Source organism: Heterodontus francisci, chromosome 1, assembly GCF_036365525.1.
Source record: "Heterodontus francisci isolate sHetFra1 chromosome 1, sHetFra1.hap1, whole genome shotgun sequence".
NCBI lineage: Eukaryota > Metazoa > Chordata > Chondrichthyes > Heterodontiformes > Heterodontidae > Heterodontus > Heterodontus francisci.
This window is the reverse complement of record NC_090371.1, coordinates 254,036,091-254,053,897: the sequence shown is the minus strand read 5'-3', so window position 1 is coordinate 254,053,897 and position 17,807 is coordinate 254,036,091. Positions and strand designations below refer to the sequence as shown.

Sequence of the window (17,807 nt, the reverse complement as noted above, 5' to 3'; positions counted from 1 at the left end):
TAATTTTGAGATGGACAGTCATAACCCAGAGGAGACCAATATCTAATCACAATTAGAAAAAGGTGAATCAAATGTGAGGACTTAAAGCAATTTGAAAACATATAACTTGTATTCCTGCACAGAACATGTCCAAGAAGGCACATAAGTATGTGGATTAGGAGTTATTCCTCAGCTGAAAAATAAGCAATAGGTGGCACTTTTTCTACAGAGACCTCTATATAGTGTTTACTAAGTGTGTTAATGTTGCTTATGGACAAGTAACAATGGCAGCGATAGTTTGACCAATTATACCTTGTAACTAGTATTGTGTGCAGGAAACCTAACCTAATTTGTTCTTTCACACATTCAAGAAAATATATTTAAACATCAGATGAAATGACAAAAGATATATGAAACAACAAATAGCATTAGTAAATGTGCTGCATGGTGTGGCTTAAGCGCAAATGTAGCATATCTCAATAAAGACAAAATGCATTTTTTGGGAAAGATCATTTTTTTCATAAACAATTTCATGTTAATTTACAACAGTTCTGTAAACTTGTACATGAATTCTGTAAAAAAAAAAATTACATATTTTATGTAGATTAGGAACACTACATTACATTCCACTAACAATGCACTGTTACATTGTTCCACACTCGATACTTGGCTTATGACTTTCTAAAATAAACCTCCTTCTGTATCTTAAATGCATACCATGATGAACCATTGTTTTACTATAACCATGGGCATCCAGCTTTGGCTTGCTCAAGGCCATTAAACAGAATGTATTACATTCTCAATTAAATTGAACTGGACATGTATCTGGGAATAATAGGTTATGCCAGAGGCTTAAACCACAGGTGAGCACTTAAGTCCATGTGTTTCAAGCTTTGGGCCCATTCTGACATTCCAGAGTAGAATCTTTCCTTTTCGTCAAGATCATCTTCAGTTCGTCAAGATCATCTTCAGTTAAGATCATCTTTCTTCCTCACTATGACAAATCCTGGGTACTTTCACTTGAAAGGATAAGTTGTTCCTAAAAAGCTCGGGGAATGGTTCATCAAAACTGGTCGTACTCTTGTTTCAATTTTGGGAACATGGCTGGAGAAGTTACAGCATGTAGTTACTCTGAAGAGGGCTGCATCTTGGTCCAACAAGTACCTGTCATTAGTTGTTCCCTACTACAGCTCTGGGCCTATCCAGAGACAGTTCAGTAAAGATCTGTGCCTGGACTTGCTGTGAGGGTTCTCACAATCTACTGCCATAAACAGCTAAAAACAACCACTTACACCATAGTTAGCCTTTGAAGCCTTACAGTTGAACAATTAGTATTGATTATCAGGTGGAGCAGGTGTTTAATGGTGGCAAATTATAAAATGTATTAACTTTTATGTTTTTCACAATTTAACTACCTAGTTGAAAATAAAAATGGTAAAACAGCCTAAATAATTCATTTTGATATTTAACAGAACTATCACTTTGAAAAATCAGTCCAAGTAAATGCAGAAATGTAACACTGGTCTTCAATCTGAGCTGTTAATTCCAAATCAAATGTTTTATACACACAATCTCAGACAGGCTGCTGTGTTAAATTGTAAAAGAAAATTTAAAAACTTCTCCAACTTCTAAAATACGATAAAATGTTTATTATAGCATAGATTGATGATTTTTCAAATCTTATTTGTCCTCCAGAAATCTATTTCTCCCAATCATGGTAGATAAATTTTGCAAGAGCTAGTTCTACTACTGGAAGGAATTAATGTTGCATTGTATTTGCTAAATAAAAATGTTTAATGCTGGGAGAAAAACAAAGAATCAAAATGCTTTTAAAGAAAAGTCATTCATTTTACATATAAGTTTTAGCATAGTTTATTAATCTCTATGGGACAGAAATAATGTAGTATGAGATATGCTGTCTGGAAAATGTTAATTAATTGAACTCAACAGGCAGCAGATACTATAGTCTGGAAATTGAGAGATTCTGGAATTGTAAATGATCCACCATTAAAACGTGGACCTGTTTAAGCTAAGAGGAGCTGAATCTTATTCTTGTGTTTTTCAAATTAAAAATGAGAGTGTGTGTATTTCTTGTTGGCAATATTATCACTGTATTATCTGGCTGGGAGGACAGAGAGTTACAGCGCTGTCCCTTTATCCAGACCTTCCAGCCAGTAATGGGAAGAAAGTCTATTTCTGATGGCTGTGAGAGACCCAAGTCAGCTCAGTTTCTGATTGGTACAAGATCCAAATCATCAAAATGACCATGAAAATTTCAGCAGTCTCAGATTCCCACAAGAATCTGCTGTAGCAAACAGAGAAATGCAGACTGGTGCAACCAGAGGTGTGCTTCTAAGACTGGAGCTAGAGCTAAAGCACATTGATGGGCCAAGGGTACAAGGAGTTTTTCACTACAGCTAGCTATGGTAGGCCTGCTCAGAATGTTTGAAGCTGACATTCAACGACAGAAAATTAAACAAAAAATATTCCAGTCCTTTAGCACTGGGATCTCTGGCCTTAATGAATGCAAACATTCATCAAAAATGGATTACTTAAGGAATCAATAGATTAGTGATTTTTAAGTGGCGTTAGAATATATCCTTTCAAAACTGTCTTGAGTTCTGTTTAGATAAATCCAGTAACAAATTTTACCATGCACAAGATAGGAACAGTGCACTTCAGCAGACTGATCGAACCATCCATATGTTCTAAAAAGGAAAGACTTGGCGATGTCTGTCACATCAAAGTCTGAAGCAATATGATCTTCTCATTAATGCAAAATCTATGCAACACTACCATTAGATTTTCCCCACAGCGAGAAACCTGTCGCTCCATGGCTAACCGGAAATCTTCTTTCACTCCCTTCGTAATACCTCGGGTTACAGTGTGATGTCTGCAACACAAATGAAATAAGCAAATTATCCAACTGGCTACATTCCTGTTGTCAACTGTAGATAACTTTTCATCCTATTGCTATACCCCACCATAAGAAAATTTCACGCTATTAAAACTTAACTCACTGAAGATTGATAACATGTAAATATATAATGTATACATAGAAATGACATTAGTATTTGAAATAATGTTTTAAATTAATTGATTAGATCAGAATTAATTTGTCTTCAGTTCTGTCTTGACAAATGCCCAAGTTTGTGATTAAAATATTATTTAAAAGTTAATTGATGAGTACTTAAGGACATTTAGAAGAACAAAGATACATGACTAATCATACGTTCTAACTAAAGCACACAAATCTGCAGTGGGTTGACTTAGCAACGGTGCAAATTCATTGGAATGCATAACATGTAGTTGTTACTGTGATAAATGCTCCCTTGCTACATTCATTTCATAATTTCGTAATAAATATAGTCAAAGAAATCCCTTCAAAAAAAGTACTGAAACAGTCTCACGGTAAAGTTTGCATTTTGTAAAGTACTATATACTAAAATGATCACTGTATGGCATGATGCTTAAATCATGGATTGTGTAAATGAAAAATAGGAAAAAAAAAGACATTTTAAAAAATTTAAAAAACCCATGGATTAACATGGTGACAAACACAGCACATGACGAACAGGTCGTGCGGTACCTGTCAGCTGTCTGACTGCTGGGCTGCAGTTTGAACTCCTGCGGAAGTACCCCCAGTGGAGGGCTAGAATTCCTTGAAAACAGTAAACATCAACAGTACATTCAACACTCACACATATTCACCTATTTGCACAAATTTTGTCCCTGTTACCAACAGGAAAAAGATAACTGGAAGGAACTGAACAGAGTACATAATAACTTTCAAATTCATAATTTGATACTACATGCACAAGCTAGATAGGTTTTTCATTAGTTTAAAACATGCTACACGATAAAACACAAGACATATGCACACTTTCTGAACCACTAGTTAAAAAAGACTGATGCAGTGAGATTAGGGACCAGTGTTTTTACAGCAAAGAAACTGTGTGCAGGATTTCATCATCACATCTGTTTATGAATAAGGTCAAAAATTCCTATTTTTTCCCTACTGCTTCACTAGGCCATGCACCTCCTGTGACAGAAAAGACAGATGACGTCACATCTCAAACTTCCACCAATTCTCTTCTATTGGCAATTCTTGCTTCATTTGCCCAACTGCTGATTTTTTTGTTATTACATTTATTACAGCTCATAAAAGATTTCACCAGTGCAGAAACATAACTGAAGGAAGCTTGATGGAGTTCATGACTTCACAGCTCATTTTCTCAAAGATTGCACTATGTATAACTGCTTTTGAAAAAACAAACTAAAAAGATGTGATAACAGATTACACAGAATGGTCAAAGTGGAACTACTTCTCTGTCCAAACAATTTTTCAGAATTTTTGATGAATGTTTCATAACTTCTGTAGACTGCCAAAATTAATTTAACAATGGGGGAGAAAAGCTCAAGTTTGCTCCTACAATAGACAATGGCAGGTTGTAAGAGCATCAAATTCAAGTACACAGCACTACGAAACCTACACATCCCCAACCCCACATGAATCCCTAAAAAGCTTTTTTATGCCAAATTAACTCACATATCGGCTGCACTTTTTTTTTTAAGAAAGCAAAAAAACTGGATGAACTTCAGTGTGATTTTGATAAATTAACATTTTACCCCAACAGGAGACACTGAAGTTTCAGTGTGGATTGAATACACGTCAATACAATATCCAGGATTTGTCATAGACTACATATACCAGTAATATCAGTTCTAGTTCCACACTGGAGATATCTACTCGAATTCCTTTTAACGATTCTTTCCCCAGGCTTATTCAAATATTCAGAAGATACCAATTGTTTTGGAGGAAATTGCAACATTTAGACTAGGAGTCAGTTCGTGAAAAGTGGATAAAGAAAACTGTACATCTCATTTTACATATAAGTTTTGTATAACAGCCCTAAAAATATTCCTTAGACTTTAATCTGTTCCATACAAGTTTCAAATCTTTCCATAAAGCAGTAGGGGAAACAATTTCCAATTTATCCAATCACAGCTCCACGACCATGTGCCGTGCTTTAATTATAAAAATTTTAAATACATCAACATGTGTATTAAAAATGTACATTAATCCAGTTTCTCAAAAACCATAACTGTTCGGTTTATTCAGGCTATCTACCTGAACTTCCGAAATGTAAAAAGGGAACAGTTTAGCACAACTGGCTACAACAGAAACCGGATTTTAATATGACAAATTATCTTCTACAGAAGATAACATGTCCATGGTACTGAGTTGTACCTCAGTATCCAAATGTTTGTTTCTCATCATTGTCCCACTGGCTCAGATACTAAGTCAAGGACTGGGGAAAGGACAACATTTTTCTTTTTTGCTACCTGTTACACGCTCCTATTTTCAAGGCACTGATGCCTTACTGAAACTCAGGTACAGGAGCACTAACAGCTCTCCAGTACCTTGCCAAAACACTTTTCATTCCCGTGTGAGTATTGACACCATCAGCTGGCTATGCATCCACAGGAGTACCACAGCCAAATCTAATCCTGCACTCATCTGATATACACATGTGCACTTCCAGTAGCAGTTCTGGAAGTTCAGAAGTGGCAACCTTGGTCAACTGTCCCTTCCCTACCCCAGGTACATTGAGGCCAACTATAGCACCTCTATCAGAACAAAACCTGGGATTTTCCAGATCCGAACAGGAAAGATAATCACTGTATAAACTCAAAAACCATCCAGAGAGATTTCAAAACCATTACTAAATTGAGAAAAACAAATTTAACCATTTGACTGATGTTAAGAAAAAAACTTTAAAATCTAACTTGTTCCAAGGACGTTCAAAACCACAAAAACCTAACAAATGTTTAAAGAAATGTTAATTATTCACTAATCTTCCAAGATAGCTGAAACTAATCAACTTTCTCACAGGTTTAACCCCTTGAAACTAATCCATCTTCTCACAGGTTTAACCCCTTCCAGCATCTTTTTCCCTTAACAACATATATTGCTCGTCACATATGGTAACAAAGCAAGCAGCAACATCAGTTTCTCAAACAAACAATGAAATTCCAACATTTCAGGCAGTGTGCACCAGTAACAGTCTTACAAGCTTAGTACTCACTTTATTAGAAGACCTTGATTTGGCAAGAGCTCTAGATGAATTTTACCACCTTCTGTAGTTCTGAGATAAGCAAATTCTTCCAACATGTCAATGTCGACAGATGTGATTAAGGCCAAGACTGCCATTTCAGTACAGCACTCTATTAGTTCATTTGTAATGAATTCACAAGATATGCAGAATGTATTATTCTATAAAGGCCTGCTACCCGACCCGAACCCGACAGGACCCAATGACATGCGTCGGGTTCGGGTCGGGTCGCTCTTCCAGGTCCGACTTTCGGGCTCGGGTCGGGCCCGGTCCGGGTCGGACACACAAAGTAAGTATTGCATTTTGCTCTGCTGGTAAGTGTTAAAAGTAAAAAAAATCTACCTCAGCTGGGAGTCCAAGGAGGGAAAGTCTGAGTCTGCGCAGTGAGCGAGTGGGTGTCTCTATGACGTCATCTCGCTCATGCTGCAGCTTCCTGCAGATTCGGAGTCACAAGGTAGGTAAAGGGAACATTCCAGTAGTCGGGCTTGGGCTCAGGAAAAAAATAGAGGGACTCGGGCTGGGTCGGGCACGGGTCCGATGTGGTACTGTCGGGTTCGGGTCGGGTTTTTATTCCCTGACCTGAGCAGGCCTTTATTATTCTACCACTTATCTGGGAGCACATTTGTAATTCAATGGGTTGTCATCTGGGTAATTTGCAAGAATATCACGTCTTCTACAACACTTGAGGTTAAAACGAAGTACATAGAATATACAGCACAGAAAAAGGCCATTCAGCCCTACTGGTGCTTATGCTCCACACGACTCTCCTCCCATTTCATTTATACCTCATCTCAGCCTTACAGCGTATTTTTCTATTCCCTTTTCTCTCATCTACTCGCCGAGTTTCCTTTTGAAAATATCCAAGCTATTTGCCTCAACCACTGCGGAAGCGAGTTTCACATTCTAGCCATTCTTCATAAATAATTTTTTACTCATTTCCCTATTGGATTTATGAAGTCACCTCATCTGACTTGAGAACTACATCACCATTCCTTCACTGTTGCTGGGTCAAAATCCTGGAACTCCCTCCCCAACAGCAATGTGGGTGTACTACACCATACGGACTGCAGCAATTCAAGAAGGCAGCTCACCACCACCTTCTCAAGGTGAATGAGGGATGGGCTTGCCAGTAATGCTCACATCCCATGAACAAAAAAAAAAGACCAGAACTGTGCACAGTACTTGAAGTTCAACCTGACCAGGATCCTATACAAGTTTAACACCTCCACTACTTTTGAATTCGATTCCCCTAAAAATAAATCTCTGTGCTTCATTAGCATTTTTAATTGTTTTGCTGACCTGCAATGCTGCTTTTAATGATTTCTTCACCTGTATTTCTAGATCCTCTCTTGCTCCTCTATTCCATTAAGTTATTTATTTTCTAAAGATGTAGCTGCTGTTGGTTTGCCCTACCAAAGTGCATCACCTCACATTTGCCACTTAACTGCTCAGTCTGCACATTTTCTGATGTCATATCCTTCCAGTTTTGTGCCATCTGCAAATTTTAATAGTTAATCATTGCTAAGGCACAATCATTAATGTGAATTATGAATAACATTGGTCCCAGCAATGATCCTTGTGGAACACTGCTTTTTACCTTCCTCCAATCTAAACAACAACCCTTTACCCTTACTCTCTGCTTTCTATTTTTAGCTAATTTGCTGTCCATTCAGCTATTTGCCCCCTAATTCCACATGCCTAAGCTTCATCAAGAGCTACCTGTGTGGTATCTTATCAAAGACCTTTTGAAACTGGATGCTAGGCTTTCAGTGAAACTGGAAGAATCTGACTTCAAACAAGCACAAAAATGTTGCAACGAGAAACATTGTACCTGCAATAACTCAAGAAATGTTTGTAGAAGAGGCTTAATATTCAATTTTTGATGACGTATCAGTAAATACAGAAGTTGTATTGGGTCTCAAAAACAACACCTAGAAACATAAATAGATAACATAAGAAACCCTAGAGTTGAGTGAAAAACCAAGAAAGCTTGAGACAAGCATTAAAGCAGAACCTTAAATGAATACAACAGGTTAACCAGAGAAATAAAAGCCAAGAGCAACAAGAACAACTGCATAAATGACCAGTGCAAAGTAGCAGAACATTATGTGAAAAGAATCAAAACACAGGGGCTGCATCAGAAATCAAGAGACCAAAGTGACTCTTACAAACTTAAAATGGCCACAGTGAAAATCCAAAACGATCAGAAAATTGAGAATGAACAGGATATGGAAAGAATATTTTGAAGATCTATACAATCTACATTGCATGATGGATGAATCAGTTCTAGAGAAACTATCCTGTACAAATGGAGGGGAGTTGATGCTGGGTTTCCTGGAAGATTAAATAAAAGAGCTCTATTACAAAGGCAAAATACTTTGGATGCTGGAAATCTGAAATAAAAACAGAAAATTCTGAAAATACTCAGTAGGTCAGGCAGCATCTGTGGAGAGAGAAAAAGAGAGTTTCAGGTCCATAATCTTTTGTTTGAACTGGAAAAAGTTAAAGACACAACAGGTTTTAAGCAAGCACAGAGGCAGAGAAAGAAGGGAGGGGAGGAAAGAACAAAAGGGAAGGCCTGTGATAAGGTGGAAGGCAGGAGAGAGTAAATGACAAAAGGGATGATAGTGCAGGGGTAATGGTGTAGGGGTTCTCAATGGGTGGGAGTTGTTTGCAGGCCCCTGGGGATCCACCAAAAATAACCAGAGAATGCGTAGAAACAAAATCTAACTTGTATCCATAAATTAACTGCTTACTACACAGAAGAAACATCTTCAATTGTCCGAGTGGGTTTGCCTACCTAAATAAGGTTACTGCATTTTGAAAGTAATTCATTCTGTGAAGTGTTTTTAAACATCTAGACTACAAGAAAAGACATTTATATCTCAACATGTGTTCAACCAGGCAGAGACTGTCACGTGACCAATCTTTCAGATGAGACGCCAAACTGAGGCCCCATCTGCCTGCTCAGGTGGATGTAAAAGATCCCATGGCACTATTTTGAAGAACAGCAGGCAAGTTATCCCAGTGACCTGGCCAATACTTATCTTTCAATCAACATCTCAAAACAGATTATCTGGTCATCATCACATTGCTGTTTGTGGGGGTTTGCTGTGCGCAAATTGGCTGCTGCATTTCCTACATTACAACACTGACTATACTTAAAAAGTACTTCACTAGCCGTAAAGCGATTTGAGACGTCCAGTGATTGTGAAAAGTGCTATCTAAATGGCAAGTTTATTTCCCAATCAGCCATGGCAGAGAAAGGTGAAGGACTCTGCTTCATGGTGACAGTCAGGTGTGAGGAGGAACTCGATTATGGACGAGGGGATAGTGGTGGTTGGGTGTGGGGAGATGGGGAGAAGAGAGAAATAATATATTTAATTGGTAGAAGTTATAGCCAGATTACAAAATGTTACTTCAGTATATTTGCACAATTGAAGACTTTTAAGAAAAAAATCCATTCTCTACCTACCAATTCCATCCCACTCCCTGACGAGCATCTGAGACTAAAACAGACTGTTCACAGCCTTGGTTGCATATTTGACCGCATGAGCTTCCGACAACACATTCACGGCAACATTAAGACTGCCTATTTCCACTTCCATAATATCACCTAACTTTGCCCCTGCCTCAGCTCACCTGCTGCTGAAACCCTCATTCATCCCTTAGTTATTTCTAGACTTGACTATTCCAACACACTCCTGACTGGACTCCCACATTCTACCCTTTGTAAACCGACGTCATCCAAATCGCCACTGCCCATGTCCTAACTCGCACTAAGACCCATTCACCTTTCACCCCTGAGCTCATTGACCTACACTTGCTTTTAAAATTCTCATCCTTGTTTTCAAATCCCTCCATGGCCTCTCCCATCCTTATCTCTTATCAGCCCCACAAGCCTCCGAGATATCTGCACTTATCTAATTCCAACCTTTTGAGCATCCCTGATTTTAATCGCTCCACCATTGGTGGTTATGTCTTCAGTTGTCTAGGCCCCAAGCTCTGGAATCCCTCCCTACACCTGTCCTCCTCTCTACCCTGCTTTCGTTTGGCCAGTTGACCTAATATCGCCTTATGCGGCTCAGTGTCATATTTTGTTTTAACACCTGTGAAGTGCCTTGGGACGTTTTATTAGATTAAATGCGCTATATAAATATAAGTTGCTGTTTAATTGGGGAATGAAGCCAAGTGGCGTTAGGTTTGAATGCCGGTGCGAAAATTGAGATTTGTTCCTCAGCACCATCAACAAGTTTCACAGAGTATGTAAAACCAAAATACTAAATATATATTTAACTGTATAACTAATCTTCATACAGAAAAAATACATATGTTTTAGGGGGTCCTTGGAATTTTGTTATAACACAGGAGGGGGGGCCGCAGAAGCAGAAAGGTTGAGAACCCCTGGTCTAGAGGAGGTAAAAATGAGATGAGCAGAACCATTACCAACAGCTGCTGTCTGCAAAAACAGGGGCAATGATTATGATCTGAAATTGTTGAGTCCGGAAGGTTGTAAAGTCCCTGATTGAAAGATGAGGTGCTGTTCCTCGAGCTTACATTGAGCTTCATTGGAGCAGTATAGGAGGCCAAGGGCAAGTGGGACAGGGAATTAAACTGACAGAAGCCTGGTGTCACCCATTGCAGAATGAATGGAGGTGTTCTGCAAAGTGGTCACCCAATTTGAGTTTGGTCGCTCCAATGTAGAGACCACCACACTGTGAGCAGCAAATATGATATAATATATTGAAAGAAGTACAAGTCACTATTTCACCTGGAGGGAGTTTTTGGGACCCTAGATGGTTGGAAGGGAGGAGGTAAAAGGGCATCTCCTGCACTTGCATGGTAAAGGGATAGGGTGATTGAGGTGTGGACCAGGAGGTAACGGTCCTTTCAAAATGTTGAAAGGGGAGGGGAGGGGAAAAATATGTTTGGCGCTGACATCACTCTGGAGATGGCAGAAATGGCAGAGGTCGATCCGTTGAATGTGGAAGCTGGTGGGGTGGAAGGTGAAGACAAGGGAACCTTATCGTGGTTCTGGGTAGGAGGGGAAAGGGAGAGTAGAACTGCATAAAATGGGATGGACATGGTCAAGGTGCCTGTCAATCAAGTGGAGGGGAATCCTCAAATGAGCAGAAAGGAAGTATCGGAAGCACTGGTAAGAAAGGCAGCATCGTCAGAACAGATGAAACAAGGACAGAGAAACTGGAATGTTCTACACATGTCACGAAAAGGTTGGCATAGCTAGGACCCATATAGGTTCCCAAAGCAACATTCTTAATTTGGAGGAAGTAAGTGGAATCAAAGGAGCTGTTCAAGGCGAGAACAAGTTCAGGCAGGTGGAGGAGGGTGGTGCTGGATGGAGACTGATTGGGTCTCCCTTCAAGAAAGAAGCAGAGAGTCCTCAGGCTTCAGGAGAATGGAGATGTAGAGGGATTGGACATCCATGGTGAAAAGGAGATGGTTAGAGCCAGGAAACTGCTATCCCCATTTACGCTTCCTCTAGACCTATCTTTTCTTTCTTTACTTGTCTCAATACCATCTCCTTTCACCATTATCATTTTGTCATGTAAACTCTCCTATCTACAACCTCATCACAGACTTTCCTTTTGTTCTTTCCTCCCCTCCCCCTTTCCCTCCCAGTACTATCTTAAAACCTGTTAAACCTCTAACTTTTTTCAGTTCTGATGCAAGGTCATCAACCTGGAACGTTAGCGGTTTCTCTTTTACCAGATGCTGCTTGACCTGCTGAGTATTTCCAGCATTTTATGTTTTTATTTATTAAAGAGGTCAATTGATAGTCTGATATTTATAGTTCATGATAAGCAAGGGGGTGGAAGATTATCGGGGTAGGTGGAAATGTGGAGTAATCAGTTCAGCCATGAACTTATTGAATGGCGGAGCAGGCTCGAAGGGCCAAGTGGCCTACTCCTGCTCCTAATTCATATGTTCGTATGTATGAAAAAGAACAAGGCTCCTGGAATCAATAATATAACTGCAGAGTTGTTGCTTGTTGCAAGCGGGTGAAAGTGACACAAAGGCTGTTTAACAAAATCTGTAAAGAACAGCAAGTACCTGATGCCGGGGAAAGTTGATAATGTCAATCTTAAAAAAAAAAAGGGACAGGGCAGATTGCAGGTATTACAGAGGAATCAATTTACTGACTATATCCATAAAAATATTTACTCAGACACAACAGATGAGAAATAAAAGGTACGTAGAAGTGGTGGTGCATGAAGGACAAGCCGGTTTCAGACCAGGACAAAGTACAAAAGATCAACTGTTTGTGTTAAGATAGACTTCGGAAAAATGTATAGAATACGACATCCAGTGTCACAATAACTTCAGAGATTTTAAGCAGGCCTTTAACAGTGCATAGCAGAAGGGATGTGGCATTGATATTCCTGAGAAATATCAGACCGAATACAAGTCCTTAAGCAATGTTGGAATGGATAGGAAACCAACAGAATGGACGAGATCAATAGTTGGGGACACATGCTGTAGCCTGCTTTATTTAATCTAGTTAACATTTCAGGTCTGCGACCTTTCATCAGAACTCAGTTTCTCTGTCCACAGATGCTGCCAGACATGTTGAGTATTTCCACCACATTGTTTTTATTTCAGATTTCCAGCATCCGCAGTATCTTGCTTTTATTTAATCTAGTATTGGAAACAGTAATGGATCTTGCACTAAAAGATGATATTGGAGGATTCTACTTACATGGTAAGATTTCAGATTTGCTGATGACATTACTTGATAGCAACACCTAAAGCAGTTTTAGGGACTAACCGATAAGGTTTATGTGGAGAGTAGAAAATTTCAATTACAGATTAACACAAAAGAAGACAGCGGCCAAGTCATTTGGGAAATACCTAGAAGTGCACATTACAAGTAGAGGGGATGCAATTGAACGAATGAAAATGTTCGTATGCCTTGATGGGTATTGTGAAGACATCAGAAGGATGATGTGACTTGCTTCTGCTGCTTTTGGAAGTTTAAGCAGGTCAAAGATATTTCGATAAAAACAAATGTAAGAGTTTCCGAAACAATGATTATCGACATATTATGTGGATCTGAATGTTGAAACATGAGAAAGGCTGACGAACAAACAAAAAATACGAAGAGCAGAGATGAGCTTGTTGACAGAAATATTGGGGAGTATCCAGTATGCAAAAAAAAAAATCAAGAATGATTGGACAAGAAATAGCATTTATAGGGAAGATCCAAGACATTACTGCATTGGACACATTTCAAGAACAGAAACAGCTGCCTTACCTTTCATGGCCCTGCATACAGATGTACATGGAAAAAGAAGCCAAAGAATGCCAAGTAAGTGCTGGATAGACAAGGTCCAGAATTACATATCACAGGAATGGAAACAAATAACAAAAGTTGCCAAACTAGTTAAGAACCAACAACGGTTAGATATCCTGGACATCTTGGGGAACTAAGAGTTAAGGTAGCTAAAGTAAGCGTTGGTCCCTTAGAGGATGAGGAATTAATAATGGGAAACAAGGAAATGGCAGAGACTTTGAACAAGTATTTTGTAGCTGACTTCACAGTAGGAGACACAAAAAGCATCCCAAGAATAGCAGAAAAACAAGACGCAAAAGGGAGGAAGGAACTCAAAACAATTACTATCACTAGAGAAGATGTACTAGGAAAACTAATGGGATTAAAGGATGACAAGTTCCCTGGACCTGATGGCCTGCATTCTAGGGTCTTAAAAAAAGTGGCTGCAGAGATAGTGGATGTATTGGTTGTAATCTTCGCAGGAAACTATAGGCCAGTTAGTCTAACATCTGTCATTGGGAAGTTGCTGGAATCCATTATTAAGGAAGTAGTAGCAGGACATTTAGAATATCATACTGCAATCAGGCAGAGTCAACATGGCTTTATGAAAGGGAAATCATGTTTGACAAATTTATTAAAGTTCTTTGAGAATGTGTAGCAAGTAGGGTGGATAAAGGGAAACCAGTAGATGTCGTGTTTTGGATTTCCAAAAGGCATTCAATAAGGTGTCACATAAAAGGTTACTAGACAAGAGCTCATGGTGTTGGAGGCAATATTTTAGCATGGATAGAAGATTGGCTAACAGGAAACAGAGAATCGGGATAACTGGGGCATTTTCAGGTTGCAAGCTGTAACTAATGGAGTGCCACAGGGATCAATGCTGGACAAAGGGACCGAGTGTACTGTAGCCAAATTTGCAGACTATACAAAGGTAGGTAGGAAAGCAAGTGGTGAGGAGGATAGAGTGGCTGCAAAGAGATAAAAATAGGTTAAGTGAGAAGGGAAAAACTTGACAAATGGAGTACAATGTGGGAAAATTTGAAGTTTTGCACTTTGGAAGGAAGAATAGAAAAGGAGATTATTTACAAGGAGAGAGACTGCAGAATGCTGCGGTACAGAGGAATCTGGGTGTCCTTGTACATGAATCACAAAAAGTTAGCGTGCAGGTTCAGCAAGTAATTAAGGCGGCAGATACAATGTTGGCATTTATTGCAAGGGAGATAAGAATATAGAAAGTAGGGAAGTCTTGCTACAATCTTACAGGGCATTGGTGAGGCCACACCTAGAGTATTGCATACAGTTTTAATCCCCTTACATAAGGAGGGATATACTTGCATTGGAAGCAGTTCAGAGAAGGTTTACTAGGCCAATTCCTGAGATGAAGGAGTTGTCTTATGAGGAAAGGTTGAGCAGGTTGGCCCTATGCTCATTGGAGTTTATCATAGGATCACAGGAAATAGGAGCAGGAGTAGGTCGTGCAGCCTATCGAGCCTGCTCTGCCATTCAAACAGATCATGGCTGATCTACACCATTTTTCCCCACTATCCCCATATCCCTTTGATGTCATTATATTCCAGAAGTTAGTTTCTAGACTTCTGTCTTGAACATGCTCAAGAATAGAGCTTCCACAACCCTCTGAGTAAAGAAATTCCTCCTCATCTCAGTCTTAAATGGCCTACCCCTTATTCTGAGACTGTGACCCCTGGTTTTAGACTCATCATCCAGAGAAATCATCCTACCCACATCTACCCTGTCACGTCCTGTAAGAATTTTCTAAGTTTCAATGAGATCACCACTCATTCTTCAAAACTCTAGAGAATGCAGGCCCGATTTATTTATTCATTTATTTTTATTTAGAGATACAGCACTGAAACAGGCCCTTCAGCCCACCGAGTCTGTGACGACCATCAACCACCCATTTATACTAATCCTACATTAATCCCATATTCCCTACCACATCCCCACAATTCTCCTATCATCTACCTACACTAGGGGCAATTTACAATGGTCAATTTACCTATCAACCTGCAAGTCTTTGGCTGTGGGAGGAAACCAGAGCACCCGGCGGAAACCCACACAGTCACAGGGAGAACTTGCAAACTCCACACAGGCAGTACCCAGAATCAAACCCGGGATGCTGGAGCTGTGAGGCTGCAGTGCTAACCACTGCGCTACTGTGTTCAAATCACTCCATGTCCTCACCACCCCCCTCCCTATTGCTCCAAGCCCGACAACCCTCTGAGATCTCTGCACTCCTCCAATTCCAGCCCCTTGCACCTTCTTGGTTTAATTGGTCCACCATTGGCGGCCGTGCCTTCAGCTGCCTAGGGCCCCAAGCTCTGGAATTCCCTCCCTAAACCTCTTTCTCCTTCTTTAATATGTTCCTTAAAACCTACCTCATTGACCAACCTTTTGGTTGCCTGTCCGAATAGCTCCTTATGTGGCTCGGTGTCAAATTTTGTCTCATTACATCTCAGTGAAGAACCTTGGGATGTTTTACTACGCTAAGGCAGAATATAAATACAAGGCCCTGTTGTTGATGTCCAGTAGGGAAACTGCCTCTGCCACTTCTACCCAGTCCGTCCTACACAATGTGGTTCACTCTAAATAAGCTTCGGTGAGACCACACTTGGAGTACTGTGTACAGTTCTGGTCTTCCTACCTAAGGAAGCATATTACTTGTTTTAGGGCAGAACAAAGGTTCACCAGATTAATTCCTGGATGAGAGGGGCTGGGCTGCGAAGAGAGATCGAGTAGAATGGGCCTATATTCTCTGGAGTTTAGAAGAATGAGAGGTAATTTCATTGAAACTTATAAAATTCTTAAATGGTTTGACAGGGTAGATGCTGGGAGGATGTTGCCCCTGGGCTGGAGAGTCTAGAACTGGGGGTCACAGTCTCAGTATAAGGGGTTGTCCATTTGAAAATGAGATGAGGAGAAGTCTTTTCACTCAGAGGGTTGTGAATCTCTATCCCAAAGAGTTGTGGATGCTCAGTCGTTGAGTAGATTTAAGACAGAGATCATTAGATTATTGGGCACTAAAGGAATCAAGGAATATTGGGATCGGGCAGGAAATTGGAGTTGAAGAAGATTGGCCCATGATCTTATTGAATGGTGAAACAGGTTTGAGGGGCTGAATGGCCTATTCCTGCTCCTATTTCTTACGTTCTTAAAAGGACCTCGGTGAAGCCTTTGAGTTGTAAACACAATCACAACTCGTGGTGGGTGTTACATCGTCAAGGCAATTTCTTTTTATAAAGAGCTTTTGTCACTGAACCAACTCTTGGAAACCTTCCATGAAGTGTCCCAGCAAACAGTTCCATGACCGTAAGTACATTTTTGCGTTTGGTCGGTCCAGATTAGAGCAAAAATTGCATCACTTCCTGGCCCAGCTGTTTGTTGCTTTATGACTCTGCTTGGAGCCCTGTTTCCTGGATTAAACTTGCAGAGTTGCCATTCTGCTGCAGCACTGCATAAGGTTTGGTGCTCGCTGACTAAAATCCCTCCTTGGGTCAGTGACTTGGGCGTTGTTCCTTCCTGTGGGGTGCCTTTGCTCCTCAGTTGACGAAGTTATTGCTCTAACCCATTGGCAGGAAGGTGGGTTGATGGCTGTTTCATTGGCTGCAAAGCACTTTGGGATGTCCTGACGTCATGAAAGGCGCTACATAAATGCAAGTCTTTCTGTTTTTTCCTTTAGAAAATTAGTAAGTCATTATTTTGGAAGCTGCACAGGATGTGATGAAAAGCTACTCCCATCGGTAAATAGCCAATGTTGAACAGTTACAGAGGAAGATCCCAAATTGGCTCTGCAGTCAGGATTGAGTCAGCTGTTATCAGCATCAGTAGCATCTCAGTAGCACAAAATCTAGGCCAATATACTGCGGTACTGAGGGAGCACAGCACTTTTGGAAATTAATACCATCTTTTGGATTAAATCAAAGGCCCCATCTGCCCATTAGGCAGATATAAAGGATCCCACAGCGCTATTCACTGACAAGAACATCCGGATTTGCGATGACCTCTCCCGTGACAGAGAATTCACTGACAAGAACATCAGTTCCGAAGAAGGGTCACTGACCCGAAACGTTAACTCTGCTTCTCTTTCCACAGATGCTGCCAGACCTGCTGAGTGAATCCAGCATTTCTTGTTTTTGTTTCAGTTCTACTCGTCCTGGTGCGGCCACTGTGTGAGCTACGTGCCCACCTGGAAGGCGCTGGCAAGGGACGTGAAAGGTGGCCCGCGTGCCCATGAGGCGGTCATCGAGGCTCAGGGCCCCAATCTGGCCTCGGTCACCCTTCCGCCATCACAGCTGGGAGCCGGGAAAGAAGCTCCACCTCTCCTCATAAGACAATCCTGCCATCCCGGGGCTTAGTCCGGTGAACCTCCGTTGCACTCCCTCCATGACAAGCATATCATCCCT

The 17,807-nt window shown here is 40.4% G+C and overlaps 1 protein-coding gene across 5 annotated transcripts in view; it reads right to left on the bottom strand.

Annotated features, from left to right (window-relative positions):
• Positions 1 to 508: 508 nt before the first annotated feature.
• Positions 509 to 17,807, bottom strand: part of ints10 (integrator complex subunit 10) — a 98,134-nt gene continuing 80,835 nt past the window's right edge. Inside the window, exons 16-18 of one of the 5 annotated variants that reach the window (XM_068042971.1) lie at positions 6,069 to 6,162; positions 3,569 to 3,640; positions 509 to 2,872 (exon numbers count right to left, since the gene is read on the bottom strand). In XM_068042971.1, the coding sequence (XP_067899072.1) occupies positions 2,716 to 2,872; positions 3,569 to 3,640; positions 6,069 to 6,162 (323 nt within the window). In that variant the 3' untranslated portion in view covers positions 509 to 2,715. The remainder of the gene's footprint in view (positions 2,873 to 3,568; positions 3,641 to 6,068; positions 6,163 to 17,807) is intronic. The other 4 variants (XM_068042976.1, XM_068042987.1, XM_068042993.1 and 1 more) reach the window with 4 other exon arrangements.